General features: G+C 37.1%; 1 protein-coding gene across 17 annotated transcripts in view; it reads right to left on the bottom strand.

The window, feature by feature from the left end:
* The window catches only part of Ncor1 (nuclear receptor corepressor 1), a 162,619-nt gene that overhangs the window by 66,286 nt on the left and 74,961 nt on the right, over positions 1-21,372 (bottom strand). For 11 of the 17 annotated variants that reach the window (XM_038324739.1, XM_038324736.1, XM_038324741.1 and 8 more), the window contains 7 exons: positions 20,917-20,971; positions 19,574-19,675; positions 13,113-13,240; positions 8,254-8,468; positions 6,935-6,997; positions 3,300-3,439; positions 826-952 (listed from right to left, as the gene is read on the bottom strand). In XM_038324739.1, the coding sequence (XP_038180667.1) occupies positions 826-952; positions 3,300-3,439; positions 6,935-6,997; positions 8,254-8,468; positions 13,113-13,240; positions 19,574-19,675; positions 20,917-20,971 (830 nt within the window). The remainder of the gene's footprint in view (positions 1-825; positions 953-3,299; positions 3,440-6,934; positions 6,998-8,253; positions 8,469-13,112; positions 13,241-19,573; positions 19,676-20,916; positions 20,972-21,372) is intronic. The other 6 variants (XM_038324740.1, XM_038324744.1, XM_038324749.1 and 3 more) reach the window with 1 other exon arrangement.

Raw genomic sequence — 21,372 nt, 5'->3', positions numbered from 1 at the left:
CAAAACAAGTCAGGCAGTGGTGGTGCATGCCTTTAACTCCAGCATTCAGGAGGCAGAGACAGGTGGATCTCCATGAGTTCGAGGCCAGCCTTGTCTACAAGAGTTAGTTTCACGACAGGCTCCAAACCTACAGAGAAACCCTTTCTAGAAAAAAACAAAAACAAAACAAACAAAACCAAAAAGGAAATAAAGTGGGCATATAGCAAACAATATTATAAGTCCTCATAGCAGAAACACTCAATTTACAAAGGCAAATTACACAAAATGGTGAATGGCAATAAAAAGCTAAAATAAATGATTGGTGCCTTGGTTTTCTAATAACTAGCAAACATCCAATTTCAGGAAGCTGGGTTTATCTATTTAAGCAACTGTCCCTTAGTTTCATAGGTGGGTGTTATTTCCGCTCAGAAATCTAATGTAATCCAGACTTGAAACATGAAAAAGTATGATACGTGAACCTTAAAATATGAAACAAATCAACCTCAAGGCATTAAAATTAAAGAAATAGTAACTTACAATAACAACTGAATAAGTAAATTTGGCAATGATACACACAGAAGCAAGCAAAGACTTAGCATCTGATGCAGGAAGGTCACTGTCGAGTTCTTCTGGTTGTACCACCTGTACAGTCTTAAGTATACAGAGATAAATACTTGTTGATCAGATGAATAAATGTATTATTTTCAAACCTAGGCCAAGAAAGCAGTGAAACACTATTTTCTCAGTGATGCAATTACTACACAATCAAGGAATAAACTAGAATTTTGTATTTGATGTTTTGTATTCGTAACAGAAGCCACAACACAATTTAATATTCTGAGATACCTTCACTATCTTCTGGATTTTCCTCTTCATTGGAGGCTTCAACATCTTCATCCTCCTGAGCAGAAACAGTAGAAGCAACACTTTCACATTGAGACACATCTCGTTCCTCACGAGGTTTTCGTGAAGCCTAAAGGTACGAAATAGTAAATCAATTATCATCAATTAAATAACCAAAAGGGAAAAAACAAAAACATTTCATGCCTGAAACAATACAGAATTCCATTAGATGTACACAATGGTCAGGAAACCTGTGGGTGTGCCAAAAACCTGTGTTGGAGGTGAAGGGAATATATGTCAACCGGGCAATGGATGACTTTCATGAAACCTATCAAAAGTTAGCACTGAATCACACTGACATCAGTATCTCAGCATCTGGGAGGCAGAGGCAGAAGGGTGTTCAAGTTCAAGGCCGACCTGGCCTATTCCATGAGACCTTGCTTCAACACACACTCCAGAAAGACTGATCTGAACCAAATTTTGGAAACTGTAAATTTTATACAACCCCCAGATCAGACACAATTTATTTTTTCCATAAAAAAGGACATATGCTCACTTTCTAATAAAAACAACACAAACATGACATGTATAAGACAGAAAATTGGCCAGGCGGTGGTGGCGCAAGCCTTTAATCCCAGCACTCTGGAGGCAGAGGAAGGTGGATCTCTGTGAGTTCAAGGTCAGTCTTTCTGGGGGGGGGGGGGGGGGGGGGGGGGGGGGGAAGTAGAATGTTTAACTATGTGAAATTATGCAAGACCTTTAGGTGTACACTTAAAGATTTCAGTCTGTGTCTACTTATCTAAAAGACTAAAATGAAATGTACCAGTCAGTATATTTAGAATGTCTACTTATTTAGGAAATATAAAATTTCAGGTTTTCAAATTCAATTTTCTGTCCTTTTTTTTTTTTTTTTTTTTTTTTTTGAGACAGGTTTTCTCTGTAGCTTTTGTGCCTGTCCTGGAACTAGCTCTTGTAGACCAGGTTGGCCTCGAACTCAGAGATCCGCCTGCCTCTGCCTCCCGAGTGCTGAGATTAAAGGCGTGCGCCACCACCGCCCAGCAAACATTCTACTTTTAAAAATCTGAATGTATAAACTGAATATTCCCTGCTATAGAATGAAAACTATTTCTATTAATGATCTATAAAAATGATCTATAAAATATATTTTTATTCATATGCAATTAAAATTCTTCTATAAGCTAATTAAGCAAACTTTTTTCTTTTGTTTTTCCCTAAGTAGCTCTGGCTGTCCTGGAACTCGCATTGTAGACCAGGCTGGACTCAAACTTAAAAGATCTTTCTGCCTCTGCCTCCTGAGTGTTAGGATTAAATGCATGTGCCATCACATGAGGCTTAAGTAATTTTTAATGTTTCATACTATTGATGGTACAATAAACATCAAAGCATTATACAATTGTACAGGCAGCAAATTATTTCTTTCTTTTTTTAAGATTTATTTATTTATTATGTATACAACATTCTGCCTCCATGTATACCCATGCCAGAGGAGGGCACCAGATCTCATTAAAGATGGTTGTAGCCACCATGTGGTTGCTGGGAATTGAACTCAGGACCTCTGGAAGAGCAGATAGTGCTCTTAACCACCGAGCCATCTCTCCAGCCCCCAGGTAGCAAATTATTCTTGGTATTACTATCCCATTTCTTTTATGGTACTGAAGGCAAAATTATTCTGTTGGTAAAGCAGAATCTTCTATCTTGCAAATTATATGTAATACAAAGAGGTGAAAAATATTAAAATTACACAATGTATTCTTGAGATAGTTTTTGACAAAGATTAATAAGTAAACCATTGAAGTCTTTATGACTAAAATGATTAAACTGAGGGTTTTTTGGTCTGTTTTGGGTTTTCTTTTTTTTTAAAAAAAAAAATTTATTTATTTACTTACTTACTTACTTATTTATTTATTTATTTATTTATTTATTATGTATGCAATGTTCTGTCTGTGTGTATGTCTGCAGACCAGAAGAGGGCACCAGACCTCATTACAGATAGTTGTGAGCCACCACGTGGTTGCCAGGAATTGAACTCAGGACCTTTGGAAGAGCAGGCAATGCTCTTAACTACTGAGCCATCTCTTCAGCCCCTTGTTTTGGTTTTTCGAGACAGTGTTTCTCTATAGCTTTGGAGCCTGCCCTGGAGCTCACTCTATAGACTAGGCTGACCTAAAACTCGCAGAGATCAGCCAGTCTCTGCTTCCTAAGTGCTGGAATTAAAAGCATGTGAGATCACCACCTGGCTTAAGGTTTTACTTTTAACTTGTATTCAAATTCATTATACTTTTAACTTGTATTCAAATTTATTATCAGAGACAAAGTATGTACATGCATGTCCACACACATCATAAATATGGAAGCCAAAGATCAGTTCTCTCTTTCTACCAAGAAGCTTCTGGGGATCAAACCATTTTTAAGTAAAAACTGATAAGCAGAAGATTTACAACTATTAATCTACTCACTTTCTGTTTATGTTGCTGCAAGAGGTTGTCAAGATTGTGCCGCCTTTTATAGTTGAAATAGAAGTTTTTACACTGGGCTTCACTTTTAGTTCCCACCATTTTGGCAATAGCTGCCCAGTTACGACCATGCTCTACTAGGCCTGCAATTTAAAAAATATATCAAACATTAAGTGATCAGTCAGCTGTTTAAATAAGTATTAGAAATATTAAAGCAACTTAAGTACTAAAGTGAAAGTAAGAGTTCTGAAAGTATGCTTTCAGCTTTTAAATATATTTCAATACTTGCTGAAATACTTAACTGCCATTAAACTCACTTATACTTCTATATATTTCCCCAAATTTAATGCATTCTTGCTAGAGAGAAGTTAAACCTTGTCCCTCACATAGATCCCATAGGGATAAGGATAAAACTGGATCTACAGTAATGGCTCAGATACATACAAACTCAAATATAAGTTATTCATGTATATGAAACTTTTTAAGATTTATTTATTTTACATATATATAGTGATCTGTCTGTATGTAAGCCTATATGTCAGAAGAGGGTGCTAAATCCCATTACAGATGTTTGTGAGCCACCATGTGGTTGCTGGGAACTGACGGCAGGACCTCTGGAAGAACAGCCAGTGCTCTTAACAACAGTTAATGCACAAACACCTTTTTAAAGATTTACCATTAATAGGTCTGGTCAAAGAGTTCAGGTGTAAAGCATTTGCCTAGCACCCATGTGGCCCTGGTTCACCTCCAAAATAAATAAAACACCAATTTAGTATTTCTCTACATACTAAATATATGAAAGCACACACACATATGCTTAAAGAATACACATATGTAATTTAATATATAAATAATAGATAAATTTGTATAGAGCTACATAAAATTGATACATAGTGAATAGAGATAAACATAAATAGTTCCCTTTAAGCCAGGCAGTGGTGGTGCACACCCTTGATCCCAGCACTAGGGAGGCAGAGGCAAGTGGACCTCTGTGAGTTCGAGGCTAGCCTGATCTACAAGAGCTAGTTCTAGGACAGGCTCCAAACATACAAAGAAACCCTGTTTCAAAAAAAACAAAACAAAGGGCTCAGAGGTTAAGAGCATTGCCTGCTCTTCCAAAGGTCCTGAGTTCAATTACCAGCAATCACATGGTGGCTCACAACCATCTGTAATGGCGTCTGGTGCCCTCTTCTGGCCTGCAGACATACACACAGAATATTGTATACATAATAAATAAATTAATTAATTAAAAAAGAAAAACAAGCAAACAAAAAGCTCCCTTTATAACGAAAATTGGAAGATCTGTCAGGTAATTAAGGAATGCCTGTAATTCCAATATTTGGAAGACTGATGCAGGAGGACAAGAAGTTCAAGGCCTAGTTTGAGACTATATGATATGTGGCTTCAAAAATAAAAAATCAAATACACATAAAAAAGAAAACTAGGAGCTGGGACAATAACCCCATCAGAAGTATTTGCAGCACAAGCAAGAGTTGCACCTACACATATGTATATATATACAACTGTACTCACACATGTCACATGCAACTACACATCCATGAACAAGTGTGCATGTACAACATTCACAAGTGCACGCACATACACATGCATGCACACACACACACACACACACAAACACACATGAAGACAAACACACATACTGAGGAAAAGGAAAACTAAAAGATCATTAGGCTCACTAGGAAGACTTTCCTAGAAGGAGTTGAAGATAGGTGTTGACTAAGTATCCTAGAACAACCTGCCTGGAAAAGGTCACTCTACAAGTCAGCTACTATGCCCATACTTAGCAAGGACACTGATGATGGGGTGAGAGAAAAGTGCAAACCTCTCTACTAATTTTATATGTTTAGCATCTGCAACTCATGGTAAATAAATTTCAGATAATATTTAAAAACAAACACTTTAAAACTTTGCTTGCGCCGGGCGGCGGTGGCGCACGCCTTTAATCCCAGCACTCCGGAGGCAGAGGCAGGCGGATCTCTGTGAGTTCGAGACCAGCCTGGTCTACAAGAGCTATCTCCAGGACAGGCTCCAAAGCCACAGAGAAACCCTGTCTCGAAAAACCAAAAAAAAAAAAAAAAAAAAAAAACAACTTTGCTTGCATATGATTTTTAAGATGTAGCGTTCAACTGGGCATGGTAGATCATGCCTTTAATTCCAGCACTTGGGAGGCAGACAGGGAGATCTCTGTGAGTTTGAGGCCAGCAAGGACTACAAAGCCAGCACCAGAACAACCAGGAGAAACCCTGGGGGGTGAGGAGATAACATTCATTATTTGCTAGATAGTAAGTAAATTAATATCAAACAGGTCAACAAATGGCCAAGCTACATATAATAATTTCTTTTGATGATTTCAAGGTAAGTTGTGTTGATTATCTTTTTGTAAAGTAGATAAAGTGCTGTGGAGGCATGAAGACCACCTAGCTTTTAAAGTAGCAGGTACAGCACTCAAATTATTGTCTCCTTGACCTTTCTAATGACACATTTATAATCTGTCATTTTATAATTTATAAATAATATAATATTTATAATTTATAAATAAAGTTTATAAACTTTACAATTTCACCGATGACTCAATTCCATGGTGAAATATAATCTAAAGACTTAACTAGGTTTAGGCAGAAGGGTCAATGGGTAAAGGATTTCTGAAGGGGCCTAATGACCTGAGTTTGAACCTCAGAACCCACATACAAAGCCAGATCAAGTGACATATACCCCATTAGGCAGGCCTCCTGTGTGAGTGATGGAGGCAGAAAGAGAAATGGCTGAAAGCTCATCAGCACAGTGCAGCAAAAACATAGCAAAAAATGAAAGCATGGGATTCCTTTGAACTCCACATAGGCTTCACTGTATTTATCATGCATACACACTGTAAGTTAACCAACTGCTAGACAAAAGACTTAACCAAATACAAAATAAAATAGCCTTTATTCTATTCAACCAACTTGCAATAAAAACAGATTTCACATTCAAAATTTACCCCCAAATAATTTCTAACACATGTAATCACAACTACAGTAGAAAAGTGAAAATAGCTCCCTGCTCTCCAATGATAATCAAAATAAAACTGCAGAATCATAAAACATAGGCATCTTGAACTGCACTAGAATCAATAATTTACTGCATGCAACACCATCAAAAAGAATTCTTAAATTTGCTTCAAAATAACTCTATTTACCTTTCAAAAAAAAAAAAAAAAAAAACCTCTTGGGCGTATAGATGGGGTTTTGTCACACGACCCAGGCTGACTATGAACTACTAAGAAGTGCAGGCATGTGCGCATGTGTTGCACTTGCACTCACATGTGCGGTTAGGTTTTCTGCCTGCTTCTATGTCTACACACCACCTGCATTCCTGGTGCCCACAGAAGCCAGAAGAAAGAACTGAATCCTCTGGTAGTGGAGTTACATATGGTTGGGAGCACCATATGAGTTCAGGGAACTGAACCTGGGTCCTCACAGAAGAGCAGTCAGTACTCTTAATTGTTTAGCCATCTCTCCAATGGCTGGCCTACTCTTTTCAATTAGAAAATTTTTTTAAATTGATCCCACTCACTACTAATCTTAAAAAATAAATAAATGAAAAACCAATGCTGAACATTACACATTATTATACATTACCTTTTTTAGCAACTTCCATTTCTTCTTCAGTCCATCGTGAGGTCTCTACAGGCTCAGTAGAAACTGAAATTAAAAAAAACAAACAAACAAACAACTCAGGCTAAAGAAATCAAAATTGGCCTATCAATTCAAAGACCATGTAACTGATAATTTATTTATCATTTATGAAATTAGATAGTATCAGCTTCTGAACAGCCAATTAAATGGAAAAGTTCCACACTTCTCAGTGTCAAGAATGTTCTCACTATTCTCAAAGTTTCACCTTTGGCTACATGCTTGATGGAGAAAGTCTACCTCCAGAATAACAAACCTCTTTGTTTCCCCTCTATTGCAACAACAAAAGAACATAGCGCCTCTTCCTTCCTCTGTCATCAGAATCATCTTTCCATATAACCCAATCAGATCAATCACTTATTTAATATACTATGCAAGCTTCCTGCTTTGTAGCAAAGGAAGACACAACTCAAGAGAAAGCCAAGAGCACTATGACCTGCTCTGGCCCATCTTCATCCTTCCAAGGACACCAAATATGCACAAGGCGCACAGACACAGATCCGGGCAAAACACCCACACACATAAAATAAAAGTAATTAAATCTCAAAACACAAAATCCCTAGAGAGAGATAAAATAATAAAGAGATAACCCTTGCCGGGTGGTGGTAACACACACCTTTAATCCCAGCATTCGGGAGGCAGAGGCAGGTGGATCTCTGTGAGTTCAAAACCAGCCTGGTCTACAAGAGCTAGTTCCAGGACAGGCTCCAAAGCTAGAGAGAAACCCTGTCTCAACAACAACAACAATAAAAAGATGACCCTTAAAATAATTTTTTTAATTATGTTATATTATACTTACATTATACTATGGCATAGTATAATATATTTAAGAGATAACTTAAAGTATTTAATAAGAGATAACTCTTAAAAAAATTATAAAGTTGGGTCAGCAAGACAGCCTAGCAGGTAAAGCACTCATGTTGTAAGCCTGTCACTTTGAGTTCAATCACAATATATGACCAGTGGCCCATGTGCACCAACACTCACACAGACATATGCTCAGACATACACATAAATGAATAAATGTTTTAATGTGAAAAAAGAAAGAATATTTATGTGATATGCCAAGTAAGCTGCATGCCAAATAATAAAAGAAAACTACATTGTGGCTAATGTTCTTTTTAACCAAAAGAATTTTACTTTAAAGCTTAATAAATTAAAGAACAGCCTTAAAAGTCAACTTCTGGGTTATCAATATTGGCAGGCCCCGCCGTACTTTATCACTCATGATTACACCCCTGCACAACGCAATCTCTTCTACTAACTGGGCTCTGGTGGCGGTGGTAGGGGTGGAGGGGGCTCCTCAGTGGCTGAGGCAGCAGCGCTGGCAGCTGCAGCTTCACTTGTCATGGACCTGGTGATGCGGCCCTTCCGGCGCCCCTGACTATTAGCCGTCTTTCGTCCCCTGGGCGTGGCCTGCTCTCTTTCCTCAGTTTCTTCTGTTGTGCCTTCTGTTCTGTCTTTTTCCTTGGTAGTTTCTCTAGAAACAAAAGCAAATGGAAGTTTTTGTGATTTAAAAGTATAGATACAGGGCTGGAGAGATAGCTCAGTGTTAAGGGCATTGCCTGCTCTTCCAAAGGTCCTGAGTTCAATTCCCGGCAACCACATGGTGGCTCACAACCATATATAATGAGGTCTGGTGCCCTCTTCTGACCTGCAGACATACACACAGACAGAATGTTGTATACATAATATGAATAAATAAATAAATAAATAAATAAATAAAGTATAGATGCAGCAAAGAAGATTGTTTAAATAGAAATTGCATAATTTTATGTAACCTTTAAATTTTTACCAAAAACTCTTATGAGGTTTCCAATAGCTCTTATGGACTCAAGACACTTCAAGACTTTTATCACATATTAATATTTAAATTTTAAACATATTTCATATTAACTTAAAACCAGACATTTGTAAGAAAGAAAATATCAAACAACAGCAGCACCACTCCAGAGCTGAGATGGAGCAGCAGAAGACTTCAGCAGAAGGCAAAAGGCCTGAAACTTTGGCTTTTATTTAAATTCTGTTAAAGTCTATTCTATGAAATGATGTCAAAACATATAATCTTCTGACAGATGCCTAATCTTTAGTAATAACCCACAATACTATTTTATTAAACCAGACTCAGTGTTCTAATTACCTGAGTGGTTGGCAGAATAGCTTCCGGGTCAGGCTTCCTTAGTTCTAAGAGCTGTGACTTCCTAACTGTGACAACCCTGGGAAGTTACCCTGCCTCTACGAGCACAATACAGGCAGTGATCATATATTCCACAGAGTAGTGGCAAGGATTAGATGAATTAATTGAAGGATTAGTAAGGTGCCTGGAAAGGTACCTGGAACATCATATAAGTTTGTAATTACTATGGTAAAATTTCTCTCAGTTTATAAAGAGTTTATTTATAGTCTCAAGTACTTAAGAAAATTTAATTCATGGTGAATAATATTAACAGTATTATTACTATAAGAAATATGGGAATATGTGAAGCCCATTCTCTGTACTACTGATGATACCTGCCACATTGAAAATAAGGTACTTTGTAACTGAAAGGACTTAGAGGGGAGTTGGTATGATCAAACACAATGTGAGTATATATGAAATTTACAAAGAATAAATAATGCATTTTTGTACACATTTGTGAGAATCAGTTATTAGTAGAAGAAGCTGTTTATTTTCACAATTTTACTACTTCAAGTAAAAGACTGTTGAGGTTTATCAAGCTATAGATCTTCTCTTCCAATAAACACATGGCTCAAGAATGATTCTATCATAGTGTAAGTTAGAATCATGCAAGAGTTAACTCAGCAATGAGTCACTCCAAAGCTGAGCTGGACACTCTCGTAATCCAGTACTTGGGAGGCTTGAGTGAAGATCTTTATCTTTAGTTCAAGATCAGCCTGTGCTACAACCTAATACCATCTTAAAAACAGAGATTGGTGGCACAAGCCTTAATCCCAGCATTCAGGAAACAAAGGCAGAGGGATTTCTGGAGGCCAATCTGGTCTACATTGTGAGTTTCAGGAAAGCCATGGCTGTATAGAGACTCCATCTCAAAACAAAAACAAAAACACAAAAAAACACACAATTAAATAAGTAGGTAATAAATATCAATCTATCCATCCCATTCTGTTCCCTACCTATTCCCAAAGAAGCTCACCCATCTCCTGAATAGAATCTAACATTTCAGTTTTCACTAGGGATCGACAGCAAATAAATCAGCCCGTCACCTTCTACTCCTCTCCTTCATTATCTTGAAGTCACTGACTAGTTCTCAGTGCACAGCTACTTACGTCAAATCTTCTGCCACATTGACTGTGAAATACTTATCTTACTACTCTCCCATGTTTATGTTGTCAACGGGTCTCACTTGTTCAACTCATTCTGCATGTTCAAGCTTTTGTTTTCCAGCCTAGTGTTCTCCTTCTTAGTTAAAAACTATCTAAAAATAGTACATGTTCTTGTTTATTTTCATCCTCTATAAGACTTAAACATATACTATTACAAATAAATACATGTTAAGTAATTTAGAATTTTTAAGAAAAAAGTAGAATCACCTTAAGGAGGTTTAAAAAGCTTTAATAAAAAATAAAACAAAAATATGCTTTTAAAAAAGATATATTTCTTTATGAGAAGAAACACTGACTATGCGGTATGAAACTGTTAATCCTAAACCTAAAAATAATTTATTTTTGTTTTTGTACAGGTATCTTAAAGTAGAAAAGCATTAATATCTGACTCTTAATTCTTATTTTCTTTTTTTAAATTTATTCATTTTTATATGCATTGGTGTTTTACCATGGGTGTTGGGTTCCCTGTAAATGAGATTTTACCAAGAGTTGTAAGCTACCATGTAGGGCTGGGAATTGAACCTGGAGTGCAGCCAGTGCTATTGACCTCTGAGCCATCTGTTATTTTCATTTATTGATGTGAATGAATATTTCACCTGCATGTATTATGTCTGTGCACCATATACATGCCTAGCACTGGCAAAGAGCAGAAGATGCCATCAGATCCCCTGAAGCTGAAGTTACAGAATGTTGTGAGCTACCATGCAAATACTGAGAATCAAATTTGAATCCTCTAGAGGAGCAGCCAGTATTCTCAACAATTATGCTAAGCCATCTTTCCAGCCCCTGATTTCTTCTAAAACCATGCAAGAGACTTATGTGATATTAAATGACAAAAAAAAAAACAAAACGAAAAACAGGAAAAATATAAGTATTTCTGAGACGTCTATAAAAATAGTACAATAAGTATTTTTAAAGGCACAAGCTACTGAAATATGAAATGGCCAATATGAATCTCAAAAAGGCATTCTACGCACAAATTACCATGTGTGTAAACACATTCAGTCTACACACATGGTAATCTGGTTTTGTTTTGTTTGTTTTTTGTTTTTTGAGACAGGGTTTATCTGTAGTTTTTGAGCCTGTCCTGGAACTAGCTCTTGTAGACCAGGCTGACCTCGAACTCACAGAGTTCTGCCTCTGCCTCCTGGGTGCTGGAGAATCTGGCTGTTAAACATCCCACAAGAGTTTATGGGTTAAAGACTTGGTCATAATGGGTGCTGTATGGAGATGTTGGAGATTTGAAGAGGTAGAACCTAGTAGAAGATCTTTATGTCACTGATAGAAAAAAGTGAATATTGAGATGTCTCTGTCCCTCTTTCGTCCCTTCCACTATCTCTGTGAATCAAATAATCAGACTGATACTTCTAAAACTGTAAGCCAAAAGAAAACCTTTTCTATTCTGAAGCTGATTTATAAGGTGTTTTTAATAATGAAAAAAGGCTAACTAGACTGGTACTTAGTTCTAGAACAGTATTAATCAGAGACCAAGAATGGGCAGAAAACTTGACTAATAACAAACAGAAGGAAATACATTGGCATGGTAGAAACATTCAATATCATCATTACACACAAGTGCATATGCTTGTTTAAATGCATAAACACACACACATGTACAACTGCTGAGCTCAAGCCTCATGTCATTCACAAACTAAAATTGCTCAGTTTCAGTCTCTGGGGAGAAATAATCTGGCTCCTAAGGCTCCACCTCCAGGCTGCCCTTATAAGCATACAAAAATACCAACAACTGGCAGCAACTGATTAGAAAAATAATAGGTATACATTAGATTTGTTTTTTGTCTGATTTTCCAAAATGAAAACAAATTAGTTCTACAAATAAAACAGAAATAAAAGCTTGTAACACAGAACTACTTTTTATATGTTGAATAAAGTCAGCAAGAATATAAACATATATTAAAACTACTACTTTCAGCCAGGCAATGGTGGTGCAAGCTTTTAATCCTAGCACTTGGGAGGCAGAGAAGGTGGATCTCTGTGAGGTAAAGGACAGCCTGGTCTATGAGGCAGTTCAAGGACAGTCAAGGCTACACAGAGAAACACCAAGTCTCAAAAAACAAAAACAAACAAAAAACACCCAGACTACTACTTTTTGGCATTGTAACACTGTCTAGAGGCTGAAAAAGATCTTCTAAAGCAAACACTAAATTATATTCAGCATACCCGAGTGATAACTACAAAGTATTGTAGCCTATAGTTTAGAATAGCAGTATCTGAACCATGACTGTAATCTTGTAATCCTGACATTTACAAGACAAAGGCAGGAGAACTGCCACAAGCAGGAGGACAGCCTGATCTAAACAGTAAGTTCCAGAGTAATCAGGGCTACACATCAAGACCCTGTCTTTACAAAAAAATAAAAATAAAAAGACCAGTTGGTGGTACATACTTTTAATCCCAAAGGCTAAGGCAGGTAAATCTCTGGGTTTCAGGCAAGCCTGGTCTACACAGAGTTCCAGGAAGGTCACAGATACATAGAAAAGCCCTGTCTCTAAAAATATTAACAACATCCAAAAAACAAAAACAAAAAAAAAGTAATCTAGGTGTACACATGGGTATGCAGGCATAAAATAACATGCCTGGCAATAAGGCCATTAGGTCAAGCATTTTATCTACTAAAATATTCCATTCCTTATTTATGCCAAGAAATTGTTAATCAAAGCACATGTTCCTCTGAGCTGTTACCACATATTTCACACCTGTAACAGATGAAGTTCAGCTCTGAAAATAACATTAACACATATCTTCCTGCTCAACTCACTTTGAGTCTTCCTTCTCTTCTTTTTCTTCATCATCCTTCTTTTCTTCTTCCTTCTTCTCTGTTTTTTCTGCTTTATCCTCTTCTTTTTCTTCTACTTTTTCTTCTTGTGAGGGACGGGCAATCTGCTGCTAGAACAAACCATCACTTGTGAGACACAAAAGTAAAACAAATCATTTTGCAAACTGTATGAAAATTACAACATTCAATTGGAACAATATTACTGGGAGGAAGGGGTACTAAGAATAAACGTAACCGATAAAATGAAGAAAATTCTACAATGAAAATGTTAACATATTGAAGAACAAAATTAAAGAAAACATTAAAAGACCTCCTCTGTTCATAGATTGAACAAATTAATCATTAAAATGGCAATATTGCTGAAAGAACTGACAGTTTTCATCAAAAGTTTAATGACATTCTCTTTTGTTACGTTTTGTTTTTTATTTTTATTTATTTATTTGTTTTTTTTATTTTTTAATTTATTTATTTTTTTGGTGAGACAGGATTTCTTTGTGTAGCCCTGGCTGTCCTGGAACTAGCTGGGTAGACCAGACTGTCCTCAAAATCACAAAGATTTTGCCTTCAAAGTGCTGGGATTAAAGATGTGCGACACCACTGCCCGGATTCCAATGGCATTATAAAACAATAACAAACCATCTTAGAGATCATATGGAAACCCAAAAAGACACGAATGACCAAACCAATCCTAAGCATGAAAAGAAATGCCAGAAGTATCAAAATCTGATCTCAAATTATATTACAGAGTCACAGTAACAAAAGCTTATATGTGGGCCAATAAAATAGAGACCATAAACTCATACAATTACAACCATTTAGTTTTTTTTTTAAATATTTATTTATTTACTTATTATGTATACAATATTCTGTCTGTGTGTATGTCTGCAGGCCAGAAGAGGGCACCAGACCTCATTACAGATCGTTGTGAGCCGCCATGTGGGAATTGAACTCAGAACCTTTGGAAGAGCAGGCAATGCTCTTAACCACTGAGCCATCTCTCCAGCCCAACCATTTAGTTTTTAACAAATTTGTCCACTGCACATATTGGACCAGGCAGTGGTGGCGCACGCCTTTAATCTCAGCACTTGGGAGGCAGAGGCAGGCGGATCTCTGTGAGTTTGAGACCAGCCTGGTCTACAAGAGCTAGTTCCAGGACAGGCTCCAAAGCTACAGAGAAACCCTGTCTTGAAAAAACAAACAAACAAACAAACAAAAAACAACAACAACAACAACAAAAAACCAAGCATATATTGGAAAAAGACAGCCATTTTAGTAAATGGTACTTGGAAACTGAATATCCAAATGTACAAGAATAAAATAACATCTATATCTCTCTCATATACCAAAAAAATTAATTTGAAAAAACGAAAGATCTTAATGAGACCTGAAACTTTGAAATTGCTAGAGAGAAAAAAAAAAACTTTAAGACACAGGAATAGACAAGGGATGTAACTGATGCAGCCCCTCTAGAAATTACTACAGAGATTCCTCCATCGATATAGAGAACAAAAAAAAAAATCGAACCATCAAAAGACTCTAAAGATTCTATCAGAAACCTTATAAGAAAAGTACAAAGACACGAAAGACTCTTAAGGATAGTCAGAGGGATCCTTACACACCTATGTTCATGCTACACTGGTTACTATGGCTACAAAATAAAACCAACCTAAATGCCCATCAAGAAATAATGGTAAATAAAATGTGATACACTACTTCATTTTATCATATTTACATTTTATTCACATACTAAACAAGCTGAAATTATGGTATTTACAAAAAAATAGAAGAGGAAATCACTGTTAAGCAAAATAAGGCAGACTCAGACAGACAACATAAAAAATGTTTTCTCTCATGTGAAACAGATTTAAAGCTCAAAGTGTGCCAACACGCCATAAAACCAGAACCATGAGAGGGAAAGAGGAGACCATCAGGAAAAGAGTAAAAGAGCACTAGAGTTCAGGCCCTGAAAGCATAAAGGGACAACTGGAATGAGAAAAGACAGGACATCAAGGAAAGAGGGGGCAGAAGAGCAGTGAAGAAGGTGGAAGAGGAACAAAGTGTGAAGGAAAATTCAATGATAATATCCATTATTATGTAGACTAATTTTAAAGACTGTATAGAGGACAGGTAAACAAAATGAATTTCCTTTTCATTGTTACACAATCAGCCTATGATGACTTTTTCTCACTTCTGAAACTACAGATACAATTTCTGAAAATTCCCTGTAGGGTACAGATGGTGTTTAGTATACTTCTGTTCTGATGGAGACACTTATCTTTTTCTAACAGTCCCCTATGGCAGTCTAGTCTAAAGCAAGCATTTATAGCCATACCCATTAAACTTCCCAGAGGCAAAAAGCACAAAGGGTCCCATTATCTGCGTTGGCTGTCTAAACCTGCAGACAGTAAAATGAGGAGGCCTCTCTTCACCTGCAGCTCCTGCCGCTCCAATCGCACACATCTCCTGGTCTTCATCAAGGTCTGGGATCGGTTATTCTATCAAGTTTTCATAGTCTATAAATAGCATCTACTACTTACTAATGATTCTCTCACTTGTATATCATCTTCCAAATTTCTCAGCCTAGTTAATTTCCAAGTTTCACTTGCTTCTGGATATTTACTTTAAAAAATCTGAGATATGAGGGGGATTTCCATATGTGTGGTTTTGGTTTTGTTATTGTTGGATTTGTTTGTTTGTTTATTTAGAGGCAGGGTTTCTCTGTGTAGCCCTGGCTGCCCTGGAACTCACTCTGTAAACCAGACTGGCCTTGAACACTCAAGAGATCTGCCAGTCTCAGCCTCTGGAGTGCTGGGATTAAATGCGTGTTCCACCACAGCCTGGTCCAAATGTGTATTTTACAACTATAAGATGATATATTTTACAAATGGGAATGATTTATTCAACTCTGGCTTCCCATTTCTAGCAGGAGGTGGGCACAAGACGTATTTCAAATGCTAATTACCCAACCCCTAAACAATCAATCAACTGTTGCTCTGAAGCAGCAATATGGCATGCTACTAACAAAGTCTCCTTTAGTTTAGTATGTTAGCTTTTTTAGAGAGTTTTTTAAAGATTTTTTAAAGTACTTTTTATTTATTATGTATACAATATTCTGTCTGCGTGTATGCCTGCAGGCCAGAAGAAGGCACCAGACCTCATTACAGATGGTTGAGAGCCACCATGTGTTTGCTGGGAATTGAACTCAGGACCTTTGGAAGGGCAGGCAATGCTCTTAACCACTGAGCCATCACTCCAGCCCACAGTAATGTTTATTTTTCTTTTGCTGTAGCTTCTTGGGTTGTCTGCTGCTTTTACAATACTAAGAATTAAACCTGGAGCTTTCTACATGCTAGACAAATGCTCTACCACTGAGCTGTGACTCTCGCCCGTATGTTAGCTTTGTAATCAATAAAATGGCTCATCCATACCAATTAAATAGAAGATAAGGAAGACACTTGGGAGGCAGAGGCAGGTGGATCTCTGTGAGTTCGAGGCCAGCCTGGTCTACAAGAGCTAGTTCCAGGACAGGCTCCATAGCTACAGAGAAACCCTGCCTTGAAAAACAAAAAAAAAAAAAAGAAAAAAAAAAACAAAAAAAAAAAAGGGGGGAGGAAGAAGGAGGAGGAGGAGAAGAAGAAAGGGAAAATTTTCCCTAGAATTCAATAATACAAATACAAATAATCTTATTTCCCATATACTTCAGTGTTTTAAAATCCCACACATTTCCTGCTGCCTGAAATTTAGGCAAGATCTGACTTCAGTTCCCTGGTATAAGGGAGTGATGAGCAACTAGAGCACTGCATTAAATCAGCCTGTGAGAAGAAGGCAGCACTTCCCAGCCCTGCAGAAAATGTGGAAATGGCAGTCTTGTTGCATTAAAATCTACTCAAGTACACGATACTTTTCTAGAGGTTACCTCAGCATTCTGCATGCTGATAAAGTAGCAGTAAGACAAGGTGACAATGCCACCAGAAACCTAAGACTTACTTCTGAGCAATTTGATAAAGACCAATCATATCACTAACTTTAAAGAGAAGAAGGAAATACCTCTTGTTTAAAAATGAGCTAGGTGGAGTTACTTTTGGTTTAGGCAAATATGTAGAAAATCACCAGTATATGTGGTCCAAGATGTAAGTGATAAGTTCTAACCTCAATAGTCCTGGCAGGCTGGCTGCAGAAGAATAGGCCCATTCAAAAGGAAACTTTCCTAAAAGTGCCTTTAACAGATGCAAGCAGTTCTTGTCTGGGTTTCTCTTTCCTTTAAAACTGACCTTAAGAGTCAACAGCTAGGCAGGTTCCTCCTAGCATAAAATAAGATATTTACTACAAATGAAACAGCACAATATAAAAACAAATGAAAATTCAAACTGAAAAAGTGAAAGGCATCTGTACTCAATGTGATCACTGCCTGGGGAATCTTAGAGCAGCATCAAGCAACAGATGATGAGGAAACTCATCACTGCTATATATGACTATATTCCTAACACCTATATATACATTTTACTTATACAAATGAAAAATTCTCGCTGAGCGGTGGTGGCACACGCCTTTAATCCCAGCACTCGGGAGGCAGAGGCAGGCAGATCTCTATGAGTTCGAGGCCAGTCTGATCTACAAGAACTAGTTCCAGGACAGCTAGGAATGTTACGCAGGGAAACCCTGTCGTCCCCCCCAATCTCCCCCCAAAAAATGAAAAGAAAGCAAAGCAAAGCAAAGCAAGCAAGCAAGAAAGAAAAAAGAAAAGAAGAAAAATTCTCTGGTTAAGCTGGGTGGTAGTGGCGCACACCTTGAATTCTAGAACTGAAGGCAAAGGCAGATTGATCTCTTGAGTCTGAGGCCAGCATGGTCTACAGAATGAGTTCCAGGACAGCCAGGGGTACACAGAAAACCCATCTAGAAAATGAGAACAAAACTCTCAAGTTAATAAAACAGAAAAATTGGTGAATCCCCACTTAGGAGATTCTTTAAGTTGCCTAGAAACAAAATGACTGAGTTGTCTGACAGTGTAAAGGGGGCAGAGAGAATGCAGCTATTTTATTACTAGGCATGTTTTCTTTTAAATATACTCAATAAAATTTCTTATGCCAATCTTGTCAAAATATATTAAAAATTAATGCCTTCAAAATAACTAGATTTTGAAACTTCCAGAGAATGAAAGCTGTCAGGCAAGGCAAACAGGCAGTGGTGGGGCAGTGAAGACAAGGACAGCCGCGCTCTGCTGAGCGCCCCACGCGTGTACACCGCACTCTCAGGACTCGGCCAACACGCACAGTGTTGACGATCACAGGTAGGGATACTGCTATTACACACAAATGCAAAATCCAAGGTTGGAAATAAAAATTATCAGAACAGGCATAGGTATGAATCTCTTGAGATTATACTCAAATTTTAGCCTCTCTAAAACACTCTTCCTAACTACTGACTACCTAACAGTTTAGACAGAAATCCTTCCAAATTCAAAATTGCTAAATGATACATGTTTCTGAATACTTTGAAAAACAAAAATATGCAAATGTAAAGATAGGAACAGAAATGGTGTCAACACAGGAAAAGCACAAATTTCTGAGAAAATAAAGAATGTGTTCTTTAACAATGACTTGCCTGGCAGCACTGATCATTGAGCAGACATAGAACACAAAAATTCTATCTGCATGTACCTTCATGATGACACATTTAACAGGTGTGAATGAATGAATACATATCATGTCTTAATGAAACAAATTCTTCCATTTTTTTGTTTTTGTTTGTTTATTATTGAGACAAAGTTTTTCTCTGTAGCCCTGGCTATCCTGGAACTCTCTCTGTAGACTAGGTTGGCCGCAAACTCAGAGATTCACCCGCTTCTAGGGTGCTGGGATTAAAGGCAAGTGCCATCATTGCCTGGTTTTGTTTGTTTGCTTGCTTTGTTTGCTTGTTTTTGTGTGCATGTGTGTGTGTGCATGCACTTACACCAAAGGATACCAGAAGAGTATAGACATCAGATATTCTGAAGTTGGACTTACAGGCAGTAGTGAGACACCTAATATGGGGTGCTTAAAACCAAACTGGGTCCTCTACAGGAGCAATCAGTTCTTTTACATAAAATAAAACTACTTTTCACACACACAGAGATTCTCGTGTGTATTTGTGTGTGCGCACGTGCGTTTGCGCACGCGTATATACTTGTTTCTGTCTGTGTATGGACATATGCATTAAAGTCCATGTGCCCATGGAGGCAATGGGAGAACATCTGATCTCCTCGAGTAGGACTTCTAGAGGTGCTTGTGAGAGGCCACATGTAGGTGGCTAGAAATAAAACTATGAGAACAGTTTGCACTCTGAGCTTCCAAGATATCTCTCCAGCCCAAGCATATTTTAAATTGTGGATTGCAAATAATACCTGAATTTTCTTTTGTCTTCATATTTATCAATTTTGAAACATTTATGTAGTAAAATTAACACACCTGATTTCTGCCTCTCCGTTTTCCATAATTCCTTCTCACTAGGGCTTTATAATTCTCATTTTTCTTGGTTAAATAGTAATATAAAACACAATCAGGCACGCTCTGTAATGAAAAAAAAAACATTTAATGTGTGCTTTTATTTCTATAATGAAAAATATTTTACTTAATTTTTATATATTTTATTTCATGTTGAAATATAAATAAAATATTTTCAAGAAAATTTTCTAGTATAAGATCATGAATTAAAGACAAAAACATATGGCCTTAAGTATATCTAGGCTAGACAAACAACAAGTGAACTATCATACAAGACATCTACAGTTGCCTTGATCCAAACTATGGGAAAGACACAAAGCTCTATCAGACATTCAACATATTTTTGTTAACTAGTAATACATTTTCCTTCTCCTATACATGTAAATACTCACTGTCTCTTCTAATGTTTTAATCAAAAACATTAAAGTTACTTGACTACAAAAATAAAAAATTTTTAAAAAGCAAAAGGAAATCAGGCCTGATATTTAAGCCAGAGAGCTAATAACCTTTAAAAATTACCAAAATTAATAAATTATTTGGGGAACAGAAGATCAGATCAGTTCTGATAAATGATGAAAACTGTTTTTGGTTTATGCTAAGGATTCCATTTACTTACATAATTTAAGACTTTTTCTTTTTTTTTTTTTTTTGTTTTTTGTTTTTTGTTTTTTCAAGACAGGATTTCTCTCTGTAGCTTTGGTGCCTGTCCTGGAACTAGCTTTTGTAGACCATGATGGCCTCGAACTCACAAAAATTCTCCTGCCTCTGCCTCCCTAGTGCTGGGATTAAAGGCTTGTGCCACCACCACCTGGCTCAATTTTTTAAGACGTTTGTATGCAGCTCTGGAGAGCCTAGAACACATTATGTATAGCAGGCTGGCCTTCTGTTTCTTCAATGCTGGGATTAAACTCAGGTACTACTACACCCAGCAATATTTATTTCTAACTATATGTATGTGCACATGTGTAGGTATGTGTAAGCCATAGAGGTGTTAGATCACACTGAACTGGAGCTACAGTTGATTGTAAGCTATCTTATGTGGGTGCTAGGAACCAAATTCAGGTTCTCTGTAAGTGCAGTAAGCACTCTTAGCCACTGAACCATCTCTAGTCCCTGTGCTTGGGGTTATAATGCAATTATAATTATCATTTTATACATATTTTATGGTATTATAATGTCACCAGAATCTTTTTACCTATCACAATCCTTTGTGAAATCAATTCTAATTAACTACTCCTGCTTGTTAGAGCACACACACACACACAATATCAAAAGCCTAAAAACATCTCAGTCTAAGTTTTTCTTACCTTCCTTTCCAAGTAGGATGCAATTAGTCCAAAATTTTTTGGATGCTGGATAAACCTGAGTTTAAAAAATAAAAAAAAGTACTAAGAATACATCACTCAACACCATAAAGAAGATTTCTATAACATCATGGATTTCCCCCAGAAACTCAGAAAACAGGGAGGAAAAAGAAAAAGAAAAAGAAAAAAAGAGGGCAGAAGAAAATATAAGAGCTGAAAGATGGGAAGGAGTGCTGTCTTCTGGATATGACATCATCATTGCATTTGTAAACTCAAAATAAAATTTAGCAGCACAAAACCTGTGCCATAGAGTCTTCCCACATTCCAGTATGGAAGGGACACGGCTCTTGAGACCACAATCCCAGTTGAAAAGCTACTGGCATGGTAGGGGGAAGGAGAGCTATTTAGATCAGGCTGGCCTTGAACTCGGAGACAAACTAGCCTTTGCCTCAGGAGTGT

The sequence above is a fragment of the Arvicola amphibius genome, chromosome 4 (genome assembly GCF_903992535.2).
Source record: "Arvicola amphibius chromosome 4, mArvAmp1.2, whole genome shotgun sequence".
Taxonomy (NCBI): domain Eukaryota; kingdom Metazoa; phylum Chordata; class Mammalia; order Rodentia; family Cricetidae; genus Arvicola; species Arvicola amphibius.
Note: the sequence above shows the minus strand (reverse complement) of the source record. Positions and strands in the feature narration are given on the sequence as shown.